The 16603-nt window shown below is 46.9% G+C and overlaps 1 protein-coding gene across 1 annotated transcript in view; it reads right to left on the bottom strand.

Moving 5' to 3' along the window:
* Positions 1-16603, bottom strand: part of VWA7 (von Willebrand factor A domain containing 7) — a 158392-nt gene that overhangs the window by 21990 nt on the left and 119799 nt on the right. The window contains exon 10 of the mRNA XM_086924649.1: positions 6758-6955. Within this exon, the coding sequence (XP_086780775.1) occupies positions 6758-6955 (198 nt within the window). The remainder of the gene's footprint in view (positions 1-6757; positions 6956-16603) is intronic.

Genomic DNA, 16603 nt, shown 5'->3' with positions numbered 1-16603 from the left:
TGCATGAGTATATGAGTGGATCTGTGAGTAGGTGTGGGAGTCTCTGAGTGGGTACGTGAGTGTATGATTGAATCTGTGACTGATTGCAGAAGTCTCTGAGTGGGTCTGTGAGTGGGTGCATGAGTTCCTGAGTGGGTCTGTGAGTAAGTGTGTGATAGTCTGACTGGGTCAGTGAATGGGTGCATTAGTCTCCGAGTGGGTGTGTGAGTGTCTGAGTAGGTCTATGAGTTGGTGCATGAGTCTCTGAGTGGGTCTGTGAGTGGATGCATGAGTGTCTTACTGGGTCTCTGAGTGGAGTATCTGACAGGGTCTGTGAGTGGGTGAATGAATATCTGACTGGGTCTGTGAGTGGATTTGTGATTTGTCTGACTAGGTCAGTGAGTGGGTGCATGAGTCTTTGAGTGGGTGTGTGAGTGTCTGAGTGGGTCTGTGAGTGGATGGATGAGTCTATAGGTGGGTCTGTGAGTTGATGCATGAGTATCTGACTGGGTCGGTGAGTGGGTGCATGAATATACTGACTGGGTCTGTGAGTGGGTGCATGAGTGTCTGAATAGGTGTGTGAGTGGGTATGTGAGTGTCTGAGTGGGTGTATGAGTCCCTGAATAGATATGTGAGGGGGAGTGTGAGTGTCTGAGTAGATCTATGAGTGGGTGCATGAGTATATGAGTGGGTCTATGAGTGGGTGCATGAATGTCTGACTGGATCTTTGAGTGGGTACATGAATGTCTAAGTGGGTCTGTGAGTGGATGTATGAGTGTCTTGGTGGGTTTGTTAATGGGGCCTGAGTCTCTGAGTGGATCTGTGAGTGGGTGCACAAATGCCTGAGTGGGTCTGTGAGTGGGTGCATGAGTCTCTGAATGGTTACATGTGTGTCTGAGTAGTTCTGTGAATGGGTGCATGAGTATATAAGTGGATCTGTGAGTAGGTGTGGGAGTCTTTGAGTGGGTGTATGAGTCTCTGAGTCGTTCTGTCAGTGGGTTTGTGAAAAGGCATGTGAATATCAAGTGGGACTGAGTTGGCATGTGAGTGTATGGGTGGATCTGTGATTGATTGCAGAAGTCTGAGTGGGTCTATGAGTGGGTGTGTGAGTCTCTGAGTGGGTCTATTGGGTGTGTGAGTGTCTGAGTGGGTCTGTGAGTGGGTGTATGACTATGTGAGTCAGTCTGTGAGTGGGTGCAGGAGTGTCTGAGTGGGTCTGTAAGTGAGTACATGAGTCTGTGAGTGGGTCAGGATTCTCTCAGTGGGTCTGAGTGGATGCATGAGTCTCTGAGTGGGTCTATAAGAGAGTACATAAGTGTCTAAGTGGATCAGTGAGTGGGTGCTGAAAGGTCTGAGTGGGTGTGTGAGTAGGGGCATGAGTCTGCGAGTGCGTACATGAGTGGGTCTCTGAGTGGGTGTGTGAATGTTTGAGCAGGTCTGTGAGCAGGGGCGGCGCCTCCATAATGGCAGAGGAGCGCCGCTCCTGCTAAAAAAAAGAAAACAAAAATGAGAATAAAAGTAGTTTATCATTTTATTTTTGCCTAAAGGCTAATGAGTGAGTCTTTAGTGGGAAGGGGCACGGCCAGGCAATCCTGTCGAAGAGGCATGGCAGGGGAGGAGTGGTTAGCACTTTTAAGTGCACATTTGTGTTTGGCCGGCCGTAAACTTGTTTAGCACTGGAAATAACGTGAAAGTAAACCAAAGCAGTGCATAGCGCTACTCTGCACTACTTAGCACCAAGGGGGTGTACCATGGGTGGAGCATCGGCGTTCCCATGCATCTACCTAAGGTTTCTGATGCGAAACCCTTTTTACTAAATAAAGTAGACAGGGTTTAGTGTCAGAAAACTGTGCCCTTTTGAAGTAGGCACAACAAAGGAGAAATGGGGGGGAGGAGCCTAGCCTGCAGCCGAGATGGCCGCCTAGTTCCTCGGCTCCGCCGACCCTTGTGCCCTTCTCCATTATCCTGCTGTACATCCTGTACCTCCATGCGCTACACTTACTTGTGGGACGCTCCTGATCACGTTGCTGCAACTCTCGGCGAAAACGGAGCGGTCCCGGCGGCGAGGGGCCCCGGTGTATTTCCCGGCCTTTCGAGTGGCTGCAGCCGGGTCATTGCCTGTGAGAGACGGCCGGCGGTGACAACAACAGCAGCGGCCGCCGCGGAGGAGGAGGAGCCGGCTGATTGGACCTGCAGTGTGGCGCTGGGCTTCTCGCCGTAGCTTTTCCCTCCGCTCGGCAGCCCAGCGCGCCTTGCAACATTGTACCGGCTCCTTTACATTGTATCCCGGCCTGGCTGGGAGAGGGCCGGGATTGCTTCTTTGTTTCATTTCCTCCGTAGCGGACGCCATTTTCCGCATTGGGAACCCTGTGCCTGCCGGGGGGGGGTTCCCTGCTCTGCCGGCTTCCTCCCAATTGGAGCTTCCCCACGACCGGCTGCCTTCATGTCTCTGCCCCAGCTGAGCCCTGCAGATTTTCCACGGAATTCGCGAGTATTGATGGCTGACGAGGGAGACTTGCTTCCTGAGGCGCTCTGCAGCCGTTCGCCATGGATGGGGGTCAATGCTGCATCCTTCATTCTGGATACACCGCTGAGACTTCGGGATATCCTGGAGGCTCTGGAAGACCTGCGGTTGGCCTTTCGTGACACTGCCAATGGCTTGGGGGCCCGGCTTGCTGAGATCTCTCCAGCCGGCCATGATGGTCCTTCAGTGCTGCACTCTACGCCACATCCTCACCCGGTTAACGGTGAATCACCTGCTCTGGAATATGTGGAGGCGACGGATGGGCGCGCCTCAGTATCCGCTGCAGCACTTTCCGGATCTGCCTTGAAGGAGTTTGGCGATACTGATCCTTCGCGATGGCCGGTGCTTATACTTCGGACGCCATGTTGCCCATCTCCTTTGTCCTCTGGTGGCATGCTTCCATGCGTCCTTCTGGACTTGCTGTTCGCGCATCGGCCGGCTGCTACGCTGGAACTCTCGCCTCGTCTTGCTCCCTATTGTACTATCCTCGGACAGGCAGTGGTGACTTCTTTTGACTTTTGCTATCGAGCTCCAAGCCAGTTTGACTCGTCCCAAGCGTCTCGACTTCTGCAATGGATTCCACGGTGGCCCTTCCCGTCCATGTTGGCTGTTTTAGAACTGGACTCCGTCGTCATGCCGGTTCGGAGGGGACAGGGCTGAGGATGTTTTTTCTTTTGCTGCAACCTGCTACGTGCATGACTGGGACTGTAAATGATAATTGTTGGAGGTACTTGTTGGTTAGGTGCTAGGTCGGGGCCCGGGGCTGGGTGGCCGCGGATGATAGTATTGATTGCTTTGGTTATATCCTTGGCCCTCCTCCGGTCATATGTGAATTTTCTCTTCCTTTTTTCTTCTTTTTCTTTCTTCTGAATTTCGGGTACTCTTTTGGGGCGACAGACACACTGCTAGGGGGGGGTAGGCCGTAGCCTCTGCATGCGTGTAGGGTGGGGGGTTATTTCTTCGATTGTTTCAGTTTCTATGGGCCTCTATTTTTCCCTTTTTTCTTCTTCTTATTCTTATCTTTTATTTTTTCCCTTTCTTATTTCCTTGGGTCAGGGGGAGGATTGGGATCTTGCGGGTAGCGACTGGGGGTCATTATGTGGCGTGTTCATCCTCTATCCTGACTTATTTGCTTACAGCCGTTTGTTTTGCGGATAAGGCTTGCTGATTTTTCTGTTGATCGTTGCCCACTTCTGTCCTAATCGTATTGTTCTGACTCGGATCCTTCATGACCCTTATTGCTATGGACTCATTTCAAAACTTTAGAATTAAACCTTCATTATCCTACTCTCGGCGGCGCAATTATGTATAGTGTAACTTGGATTAATCGTGCCTGCTCTGATATGCTGCTGAGTTTTCTAACTGTTTGCTGATGTGCCTTTTATTGTCGAGGCCGGCCTGTGGGTTGTAGGCCCGTATCTGTTTTGCACATACTATCTAATAAAGGTTTTCCAAAAAAAAAACAAAAAAAAAAAAACAAAGGAGAAATGCTTTTATTTCCTTCCTTCCTTTTCTGACTTTAGTATCTGTGCTGCACTTTACAGCACACATACAAAGAGGGGAAACGGTGAAAGTCAGACAATACATAGAATTTTGTAATGGAAGGATACCTTTCCAGTATAGGGTACCTTTCCAGTATAAAAATAATGCTAGAGCCACGGAGACACCCTTGCACTATGGTGCGATAGGTGTCTCTGTGGTGCACGGAAACGTATTTCAGCGCATGTGCCAGGGAAAGGGGAGGAGAGTGCCACATTTCTGTAAATATGGTCCTTTCCTTCTCACGCAACGAACCGCTGCATTTGCGGCGGCTGCACTGCGCTGCATGATAAAGTAGTAAATCTGGCTCTTAGTGTCACCGCATGATAAAGTAGTAAATCTGGCTCTTAGTGTCACCGCATGATAAAGTAGTAAATCTGGCTCTTAGTGTCACCCGGGGAACAAACCCAAAGGTGACTCTATAGTATGTTTACTATACTGTTAGCACCTGATCTCTGGTTGATTTCACAGGAAAGGGGAAATGCCTCAAATGGGTGACTCCAATGCTGATGACAATGTAAGGGTCTGGGCACAATTTGTTTGCTGTTTTATTTTCAAGTTTTGTGAAAATACAAATAAGAAATATAAAAAAAGTAGGTGGTCTCCTAAGCCCAAAGTAACCCTTCCTGCATCATGAATGACAGGAGCCTCTGCTGTGCAACAATCTGAGGGGCATATTAGCAAGAACCTCGTTAAAATTATCGCTGTTTAGCGGCAGGAAATTGCCGCTAAAATGGCGATAATGGGCTTGCTAATATGCGTTATAGAATTCCAATAGAAGCCCAGGTTAGATATCCTGCAGATCTAACCTATTGGAATTCTATAACGCATATTAGCAAGCCCATTATCGCCGTTTTAGTGGCAGTTTGCTGCCGCTTAAACGCCGATAATTTTAACGAGGTTCTTGCTAATATGCCCCTGAATTTTTTGTTTTTTAAAGTATTTTTTTCAATTTCCTCCAGTTTCCGCCATCTCCTGACTTTTTATGAACTAGAACGCCGACACCCTGCTTTTGTTCTCCATGTGAAGTACTCTTGGTTTGCCATATTCCTGCAGTGTAAATGTGATTGGCCAGTAACTACTATTACAGGCCACTTCAGAATAATAATGTAACAGCACTCTCAGTCAAGACCTCAGTGGTGTAAGTTCAACTTGTACCCACTAATAAAAATACAAATTCATTCTTAAAATTCGCAAAAGATGAATTTGCACTCATTGTCCTGCACACCATAACCCACTATTCTACATCCACCGGATGGTGCACGAGTACAACTTTCTATGTTATACCGAGTATAAGTGTTTATAATGTGGCAAAGGGTATGGATCACCTCCAAGCTGGTGGGGATGCAGGGAAAGAGTTTTCTACATAGGAAAAAATATTTTCCCTTAGAGATAACAAAACAGAAGTTCAACTGCATGAATGGAAAAGCATGCACAGTGATGTACTCTGTACAGTTATGCATGTGGAACTGCCTCTGCATTAACAAAAGTGGGAATTCACAAAGACTCCCCAGGATCAGTCCTCAAAAGCTGCACCTGTCTCTAGTTTTCAGGAGAATTCTGGGAATCATTTGTGAATTCTAAAAATGTATAAACATGTACACAAACAGGGCTCAAGGCTTACAGGCACAGATTTTGGGAAATGGACCTCGTTTATTTATTAGGATCAGCAAAAGGAGCACAGGCTAAAAAACACCAATACTCAAAAAGTTCATGGGGCCATATGTATCAAGGCCAAATGGGTTTGCAAACGCCGAAATTCGCAGAATTTCGGCGTTTGCGAACCCATTTTCGCAAAATGGTATGTATCAAACAATTTGGGTGCAAAATAGGGAATCGCAAAATTTGCCATTCCTTATTTTGCGATTGCATTTAAGGAATCGCAAATTTTGCGATTCCTTAAACGCAATGTATCAAGGAAAAAGAAAATCCAAAATGCCCTTAAGGAATCGGAAATTACCACCAATTTCTAGTTGGTGGTAAGTTGCGAATTCTTTTAAAAAAGCATTTTTTTGAAAATCCAATGGTGCCATGTGACGCTCATACATGCCCTTAAGGGCATGTATGTGCGCCATATGCCCACACATGTCATTTTCAGGGGTGCAGCAGGGTGTTCTTGAGACACCCCTGCACCCTTGAAATTATTCGCAATTTGCGATTAGCAAATTGGGAATCGCAAATTGAGAATAATTTCACATTCATTCCTATGGGCCTCCAGGCCCATAGAAATGAATTGGAAATTATTCCTTAATTGCGATTAGCAATTTGCTATTCGCAATTAAGGAATTTTAAGGAATCGCTTAAAAATAGTGAATCTCTTCATACATACCATTTTGCAATTTCTAAATAGCGATTCCTTAAAAATCGCTATTAAGGAATCGCAAAAGGGTATGTTGATACATATGGCCCTTTGTGAGGGATCTCCCTGAAAAATATTCTCTAATATACACAGATGTAAACACAAAGTCCTAGAGCCCAAGCATGAATATAAATTACATGTTGACGCTGGTTGGAAGATCTTAAACCCTGTACATTGAAACAGTGGGGATCCACATTGGGTAAAGCAGAGCTACAATGTTTGTAGTGCATAAAAACATGTTTCCCACCACAAAAGAAATCCCAGCAGACTTTACTTAGGAGGGAGACAAAATGGTAAAGCATATTTTCATCCCTGGAGGGTGCAGTGGTCACCATGCAGTTGGGTTATTTCCTTACCGTGGTGGAATTTGTGGCTTCTTCGATGATGGTGGACACTTCCTTTATGTACTCGTTGTTGGTAAAGATGATTTGGCCACCGGAGCTTTGGGCCAGGCTGGCGTACAGGTCAAAGCGGTCTGCGGGCAGCAGCTCGCGGCGGCCACGTGCCCGACCCACCACAGTGCGAGAGGGGTCCTCGGTGATCAGGAAAGTGACCTGAGGGGCAACACGGAGAAGCGAGACAGATGGAGAATTGGATCAGGTTGTATGTTTTATTGTGTTGCATTTACCCTAACTGAATATATCCACCCACTTTCTTAGAGCGGCGTTAAATCATAAAATTATGAAAAGCAATTCTTGAAAGAAAGTTATATTTATTTGAAAACCTCTTGTGTCTTATGTTAACTTTTGTATTTTGAATCTCTGAGTCCTTCTTTTGTATTTCCAAATGTTAGAATTATGGGGCATATTATCAAAAACAGCGATAAAGTTATCGCCGCTTTAGCGGGAGGAAACTGCTGCTAAAGCAGCGATAATGGGCTTGATAATATGACCTTCTGAATTCCCATAGAAGCCCAGGTTCACACCAGAGCCTGGGCTTCTTTGGGAATTCACAAGGGCATATTATCAAGCCTATTATCACCGATTTAGCGGCAGTTTCCTGCTGCTAAAGCGGCGATAATTTTAACCCCTTCGCTGCGGGGGTTATTCCCCCGCTGTGCTGGGGGGTGAGGGGGGCGCGCTCAGCGCCCCCATGCTCATGACGAGCTCAGCTTGTCATGAGCTACAGCGCTCCTGTGCTCATGACGAGCTCAGCTCGTCACAGGTGTATTGACTCCCGTGGAACGCTCAGCACAGCAGGGGAATTCTCGCCGCACCTGAACGTTCCACGGGCCATGACGAGCTGAGCTCGTCATGAGCACCGGAGCGCAGTGGCTCATGACGAGCTCAGCTCGTCATGAGCGTTGAAGGAGTTAACGCCGTTCTTGATAATATGCCCCTATATTTCTTCATGTTTCTATAATTCACACTATGCACTCCAGAAATTTTGCTTTTCATCAGGAGAAATTCCTTTCAACAATTACCATTTTATTATAGCCGAATACTTGAAAGTTACAGATGTAGACCAGGATAAGAGATTCCCCTTCACTCCGTTAATAAATATAATGATAGGGACATAAATAGAAACACCTCACATCTTCATTACATTGGGTTGAAATGAGCACTGGGCATCAGAAGGAATTTGTTTGAAAAACTGCTCATGAAACTGAAATAAATATTCTGACCCATCTGTGAATCCTTGTGCCACAGAGCACTGTATTGTAAAGACAGCGCATCCATGCCATTATTAGGGCATTTACGGCAGGCACTAGAAATCGAACGCATCAATGCCGATGCGCCAGTTCTTGTAAATATGCCCCGGAGTGTGGCAGGAGACAGGAGCATCCAAATGCCCACTTTATTGCTGGCCACCTGACCTGGTGAAGCGTGTGTAAGCAGGGGCGGATTGGCAAGGCGGGCATTCGGGAATGGGCCGAAGGGCCGGTGCCTCAGTGCCTTCTGTGGGCCGTTTTTTTCTCCCCTGTCCCAGTCCACAGAGAGTGGACTAGGAAAGCGGAGAAAAAAAAACGGCCCACAGAGTGCACGGAGACAGACTGAGAAAATGAAAGTAGCCTCGCTGTGCGGCCAGACAGCGATTGTCAGCTGTGGCCTCTCCTTCACCCCTGCCCTGCCAAGCAATCAAGCTGAGGCTGGGCAGGGGTGATTGTTTGCAAGAATCAGCTTCCCTGGGGGCCAGGTGTTTCTCAGGCCTTTGAGCCATTTGCACCTCGGCCCCCTGGCGCCCATGCAGCCCAGAAACTGTGTTAGTCTTAGCACCTCACCCACAGCCCTTCACATTCAGGGCATAGTGGGCGAGGAAGAATGGGTCTTGCTGTGGGGGCAAGGTGATGTTTGGAATTTTTTATTTTTTATGTATTTATGCGATTTTATATAGCGCGGACTTTACCCGAAGGTGTCAGAGCGCTTCACACAAGGAACAGCAATAATACATGAGGAGAAAAATTACAAGTGGACAAATTACAAAAGCAAACGTTAAGTTACATGAATCAAAAGTGACAATAGTGAGCAACCAAAATACAAGAAGAGCAAACGATACATTACAGGAGGAAAAAGAGATATGTGTGCAGGTTACAAAAGCGTTACGTAGGCAATGGTGGCACTTGTGCAAGTATCCAAAGCAAACAAAAGTGAGAGGTAGCATACAGTGTGATACCAGAGAAAAGTGACGTGTGCAAGTTACAAAAAGGTACCATACACAGGTACAAGGGTAATACTACAGTAAATGGTAAACACTCAAACTGCCAGAACACACTGGGAAGGCACTTCCCATGCACCAGCTTCACCTCAGCCTCCCCCCTGGCTACCTGGCTACCTTGGATGACCCAGAAAGCTGTGTTTGGGCTCCCCTGCCAGGACATTTTCCCGAGGCCTGGAGGGTTGATTAATTTACTAATTGCAGGGGCCTTACCTGTTCATGTGCTCCTGAGCTGAAGGTCTGGGGAGGGCTGAGTAGGTTAGTAATAGCAGGGGCTTTGCTGCTTTTCAGGTGCTCCTGTGCTGGAGGGCTGGAATAATTTTGTGACAGAAAGGGGCCTTGCTATTTTTTTTAGTTGCTCAGCATGTAGGCCATTGGCACCTTTGCCCTGTGTCCTGTGCAAGAACAGTATCCTCCCACTTTCATTCCTTGTCTGTGCAAATAGTGTTTCATGAAAGGGCACGCCTCTTGAATGTGGGCCACTTTTTTCGTCAGTGCCCGGGCCGAATTGTGATCCCAATCCGACCCTGTGTGTAAGGATGGGTGTAAGGATGAGTGCCCGCCCTCTGAGGCGGAAGGGGCGGGTCTGAAGATGTGTCTTGATAGACCCTACACCAGGGAGGCGAGGGGAGCCCTGAAACATGGGGGCAGCAAGAAAGACTCGAGCAGGAGGGACAAGGAGACACCGGAGAGGCAGGCGCAGAAACTGGAAGGTAAACGCAGAGACAGTCAGAAGAAAAGGTTCTGTCCTGATCACCCATTAGAGGCCCCTTGCTTGGGGGCGCCATCTCCCTCTTCATTGCTTGTGTGGTAATGAAACTGCTGTCTTGTCTTTGAAGGCAGGTAAAGTTGGTACTTTTGCTTTCACTGTGTACACATCCTGTTTGCACGTGTGATGGATGATGCAGTCACATGTAGCTCAGCAGGTTTGTTTTGCTTATGTTTGCTAGGGACAAGATTTTGAAAATGGCAACTCCACACACTTACCTGTGTAGTCATTCCCCATTCCTCCTATGAGAAATAGATACACTTTCTGCGTCTTAAAATATGCTCAAGGCTAAAGCGAGTCATTTGGAAAATGTATTCTCCCAGAAGCTGTTTGCTGAGTGTTTGCCAAATAGTGGATTTTATAGGTAAACAGTGCACACACTGAGTTGTGTAGCTTGGCTCAGCATCATGCTTCACCACATACCTACAGAACGCATGCAGGGTGCAGGATGTTCAGCCTCATCTAATGCCCTTAGGGTGGAACGGGGCAACTAGGGACTCTTTGGAAGACTACAGACCTCAAATAAGGTGTAATGCCGCCCCCTGGCGCTATTAAACGGAATTACTCAATTTACTAAATTAAAATAAAGTACAACAAGATTTGTGTTATACAGACTGCTTCATTTAAATCATTTTGACATGAAACCATATCAAACAGCAACAGATTTGTCAAGAAAAGTTTGTATTTAGAGAATAAAAAATTCCATAACACTGTAAAAGATGATTTTATACTTATAGTTTGGCCCTGATGAAGTATCATATTATAGAGTTGAGTCACGAAACACGTGCTGGCCTGTTTTGTTCTCTGGATTACAAGTATATGAATGAAAATAAATGGTCTATGGCCCAATAAACTGTTCTAATTCTGGATTACTAGTAAAGGAATACAAATAAATGGTCCATGACCTGTAGGAATACCATTTGATATGTGGTGAGACAGCAATGGTTGAAATCCACTTTATAGACCTCCAGCCATGCCTTTTACTATTATCTAATGTCCAGCCATCAGATAATGCCCCTCTACACGAGGCCTATCCTCACACGCCCTGGTGTAGGAATGAGGTTAATTTCCGCCATTTCTTGTATGCTAAAATAAAACCCAAATTTGAAGCTGTGGCCCAGATGGAAGACTGAAAGAAAGAGGTGCCACCGAAAGAGAAGGAGAGCAAAATGAAGAGCACGAAGCATAAGAAAAGAAACCAAAGATTGACAGGGTAAATGTGCAGAATCACAACATCATAGGCAGTGCTTAATTTATTTTAAAAATCATGTGTCAGGGCCCACATTAGAAGGCTTCTGCAGCTAGCACCGACTCTTGCCACTGTCAGCACTGCCAATGACAGTACCAACACACCTACTAATTATCACATTCCTACAAGTGTGACAGGCCCCCAAAGCTATAAGAGTGGTTAGGAAGCAGGTCTTAGTCATTCACAATGTTTATTTAGGGGCATATTTACAAGCCCCTTGCGCCACTTTTGCGTCACTTTTCCCATGTTAAAAATGACGCAAAAGTGGTGTAAGGGTGAGGTGGGAGCATTTACTATACAAGTTAACGGGGGTAAGACGATTAAAGGCTTTCTCGTTTATAGACCCCCAGGGCCGTGGGCCAAATTCAGGGAGAGTCTGTTAGAAAATTTAACAGAGGCAACGCTGCGTAGGGACACATTCCTCCTATTGGGCGATTTGAATTTGCACTTAGATTGCCCAGAGGACAAAGGGGTTGAGGAATTTTGCTGGGATATTCAAGCCCTTCAGCTTGAACTTAAGCTCTCGAGCCCCACGCACCGGCAGGGGCACCTCCTGGACCCGGTTTTTGCTAACTGGGAAGGGGTTGAGGTGTCCACTATCGAACCTATCCCCTGGACAGACCATTTTTGGTGGTCTTTTCTATAAACACCCCTAAAGCCACTAAATCCAGTCAGGCACCCTTAAATTATTTAAGGAGGAAGTGGGCTAAATTCTCATTGGAGGATTTTGATCATGCTCTGACTAGGGACGGCCAACCGGGAGGGGAGGATATAGAAACGGCGGTTTCTAACCTTAATAAGCGCATCATTCAAGCGCTTGACCAGACCGCCCCACTCTGTCGCTCATCTGCATGCGGCCGTAAGGAAAGATCAGCCCCATGGTTTAGTGGAGAGCTGAGGCAAACAAAGGCGGAATGCAAGCGAGCCGAAAGAGCGTGGTTGGTGTCATATGATACCCAGGCTAGGGAACTGTTTCTAGAAAAAAGGCGGCATCATCATAGGCTGATCAAAAAGTCAAAGGCAGCCTTTTATGCAGGACAAATTTTAGGGGCAAAAAACTCGGCCAAAGAACTCTTCGGCAACTACAAGTCCTTGACTACTTTAGACTCATCGGCAGACCCAGAGATTTGTTCGCCTGAAACATGCGATCGAATCGCCGAATATTTCTCCACTAAAGTCGAGAAAATGTACTCGACTTTTCCTAATCCGCCCCCTGTAGGGGTTGAGTTTGAGGCAACATCGGAGGGCAGGGAGACAGAGGGGTCTCTCACGAACTTTAGTACCCCCCCTCCTGAAGAGCTAGTCAGGGTATGCCTCTCTGTTAAATCGGGCTCCCCCTTGGACCCGGTGTCCCCTAAACGTTTGGGGGACAGCCTGGAAGTGTTGGAGCCTTACATAAGGCATGTCCTGGATACCTCCTTCAAATCGGGTAGGTTACCTGAAGGGTAATACAAGAAGAGCAAACGATACATTACAGGAGGAAAAAGAGATATGTGTGCAGGTTACAAAAGCGTTACGTAGGCAATGGTGGCACTTGTGCAAGTATCCAAAGCAAACAAAAGTGAGAGGTAGCATACAGTGTGATACCAGAGAAAAGTGACGTGTGCAAGTTACAAAAAGGTACCATACACAGGTACAAGGGTAATACTACAGTAAATGGTAAACACTCAAACTGCCAGAACACACTGGGAAGGCACTTCCCATGCACCAGCTTCACCTCAGCCTCCCCCCTGGCTACCTGGCTACCTTGGATGACCCAGAAAGCTGTGTTTGGGCTCCCCTGCCAGGACATTTTCCCGAGGCCTGGAGGGTTGATTAATTTACTAATTGCAGGGGCCTTACCTGTTCATGTGCTCCTGAGCTGAAGGTCTGGGGAGGGCTGAGTAGGTTAGTAATAGCAGGGGCTTTGCTGCTTTTCAGGTGCTCCTGTGCTGGAGGGCTGGAATAATTTTGTGACAGAAAGGGGCCTTGCTATTTTTTTTAGTTGCTCAGCATGTAGGCCATTGGCACCTTTGCCCTGTGTCCTGTGCAAGAACAGTATCCTCCCACTTTCATTCCTTGTCTGTGCAAATAGTGTTTCATGAAAGGGCACGCCTCTTGAATGTGGGCCACTTTTTTCGTCAGTGCCCGGGCCGAATTGTGATCCCAATCCGACCCTGTGTGTAAGGATGGGTGTAAGGATGAGTGCCCGCCCTCTGAGGCGGAAGGGGCGGGTCTGAAGATGTGTCTTGATAGACCCTACACCAGGGAGGCGAGGGGAGCCCTGAAACATGGGGGCAGCAAGAAAGACTCGAGCAGGAGGGACAAGGAGACACCGGAGAGGCAGGCGCAGAAACTGGAAGGTAAACGCAGAGACAGTCAGAAGAAAAGGTTCTGTCCTGATCACCCATTAGAGGCCCCTTGCTTGTGGGCGCCATCTCCCTCTTCATTGCTTGTGTGGTAATGAAACTGCTGTCTTGTCTTTGAAGGCAGGTAAAGTTGGTACTTTTGCTTTCACTGTGTACACATCCTGTTTGCACGTGTGATGGATGATGCAGTCACATGTAGCTCAGCAGGTTTGTTTTGCTTATGTTTGCTAGGGACAAGATTTTGAAAATGGCAACTCCACACACTTACCTGTGTAGTCATTCCCCATTCCTCCTATGAGAAATAGATACACTTTCTGCGTCTTAAAATATGCTCAAGGCTAAAGCGAGTCATTTGGAAAATGTATTCTCCCAGAAGCTGTTTGCTGAGTGTTTGCCAAATAGTGGATTTTATAGGTAAACAGTGCACACACTGAGTTGTGTAGCTTGGCTCAGCATCATGCTTCACCACATACCTACAGAACGCATGCAGGGTGCAGGATGTTCAGCCTCATCTAATGCCCTTAGGGTGGAACGGGGCAACTAGGGACTCTTTGGAAGACTACAGACCTCAAATAAGGTGTAATGCCGCCCCCTGGCGCTATTAAACGGAATTACTCAATTTACTAAATTAAAATAAAGTACAACAAGATTTGTGTTATACAGACTGCTTCATTTAAATCATTTTGACATGAAACCATATCAAACAGCAACAGATTTGTCAAGAAAAGTTTGTATTTAGAGAATAAAAAATTCCATAACACTGTAAAAGATGATTTTATACTTATAGTTTGGCCCTGATGAAGTATCATATTATAGAGTTGAGTCACGAAACACGTGCTGGCCTGTTTTGTTCTCTGGATTACAAGTATATGAATGAAAATAAATGGTCTATGGCCCAATAAACTGTTCTAATTCTGGATTACTAGTAAAGGAATACAAATAAATGGTCCATGACCTGTAGGAATACCATTTGATATGTGGTGAGACAGCAATGGTTGAAATCCACTTTATAGACCTCCAGCCATGCCTTTTACTATTATCTAATGTCCAGCCATCAGATAATGCCCCTCTACACGAGGCCTATCCTCACACGCCCTGGTGTAGGAATGAGGTTAATTTCCGCCATTTCTTGTATGCTAAAATAAAACCCAAATTTGAAGCTGTGGCCCAGATGGAAGACTGAAAGAAAGAGGTGCCACCGAAAGAGAAGGAGAGCAAAATGAAGAGCACGAAGCATAAGAAAAGAAACCAAAGATTGACAGGGTAAATGTGCAGAATCACAACATCATAGGCAGTGCTTAATTTATTTTAAAAATCATGTGTCAGGGCCCACATTAGAAGGCTTCTGCAGCTAGCACCGACTCTTGCCACTGTCAGCACTGCCAATGACAGTACCAACACACCTACTAATTATCACATTCCTACAAGTGTGACAGGCCCCCAAAGCTATAAGAGTGGTTAGGAAGCAGGTCTTAGTCATTCACAATGTTTATTTAGGGGCATATTTACAAGCCCCTTGCGCCACTTTTGCGTCACTTTTCCCATGTTAAAAATGACGCAAAAGTGGTGTAAGGGTGAGGTGGGAGCATTTACTATACAAGTTAACGGGGGTAAGACGATTAAAGGCTTTCTCGTTTATAGACCCCCAGGGCCGTGGGCCAAATTCAGGGAGAGTCTGTTAGAAAATTTAACAGAGGCAACGCTGCGTAGGGACACATTCCTCCTATTGGGCGATTTGAATTTGCACTTAGATTGCCCAGAGGACAAAGGGGTTGAGGAATTTTGCTGGGATATTCAAGCCCTTCAGCTTGAACTTAAGCTCTCGAGCCCCACGCACCGGCAGGGGCACCTCCTGGACCCGGTTTTTGCTAACTGGGAAGGGGTTGAGGTGTCCACTATCGAACCTATCCCCTGGACAGACCATTTTTGGTGGTCTTTTCTATAAACACCCCTAAAGCCACTAAATCCAGTCAGGCACCCTTAAATTATTTAAGGAGGAAGTGGGCTAAATTCTCATTGGAGGATTTTGATCATGCTCTGACTAGGGACGGCCAACCGGGAGGGGAGGATATAGAAACGGCGGTTTCTAACCTTAATAAGCGCATCATTCAAGCGCTTGACCAGACCGCCCCACTCTGTCGCTCATCTGCATGCGGCCGTAAGGAAAGATCAGCCCCATGGTTTAGTGGAGAGCTGAGGCAAACAAAGGCGGAATGCAAGCGAGCCGAAAGAGCGTGGTTGGTGTCATATGATACCCAGGCTAGGGAACTGTTTCTAGAAAAAAGGCGGCATCATCATAGGCTGATCAAAAAGTCAAAGGCAGCCTTTTATGCAGGACAAATTTTAGGGGCAAAAAACTCGGCCAAAGAACTCTTCGGCAACTACAAGTCCTTGACTACTTTAGACTCATCGGCAGACCCAGAGATTTGTTCGCCTGAAACATGCGATCGAATCGCCGAATATTTCTCCACTAAAGTCGAGAAAATGTACTCGACTTTTCCTAATCCGCCCCCTGTAGGGGTTGAGTTTGAGGCAACATCAGAGGGCAGGGAGACAGAGGGGTCTCTCACGAACTTTAGTACCCCCCCTCCTGAAGAGCTAGTCAGGGTATGCCTCTCTGTTAAATCGGGCTCCCCCTTGGACCCGGTGTCCCCTAAACGTTTGGGGGACAGCCTGGAAGTGTTGGAGCCTTACATAAGGCATGTCCTGGATACCTCCTTCAAATCGGGTAGGTTACCTGAAGGGTGGAAACAGGCTGTGGTACTCCCTCTCCGGAAGAAATTCCACATTGGTTTTGAGGTGTTGGAAAATCTGAGGCCCATTTCACTCCTGCCTTTTCTGTCCAAAGTGGCGGAAAAGGTGGTTAACACCCAAATCATGAAACATGTGGAGGAGGCGGGATTGCTCCATGCCACGCAGTTCGGTTTCAGACCGCGCCATTCTACCGAGTCCGCCCTTCTTATGGCAACAGAACATATGAGACAGGGCGTAGATGAGGGGCAAACGATGGCCCTGATCCTGCTAGACCTCAGCGCGGCGTTCGACACTGTAGCACATACCACCTTGCTACAGTGTCTGAACAGAGGTGGTATCACTAACACCGCGCTGAGGTGGATCCAGGCCTTCCTTACGGGGAGAAGTTTTCAAGTGAGGCAAGGCGACTGCTATTCCAAGGGGGTAC

This window comes from Lissotriton vulgaris, chromosome 5 (genome assembly GCF_964263255.1).
Source record: "Lissotriton vulgaris chromosome 5, aLisVul1.2, whole genome shotgun sequence".
Classification (NCBI taxonomy): domain Eukaryota; kingdom Metazoa; phylum Chordata; class Amphibia; order Caudata; family Salamandridae; genus Lissotriton; species Lissotriton vulgaris.
Note: the sequence above shows the minus strand (reverse complement) of the source record. Positions and strands in the feature narration are given on the sequence as shown.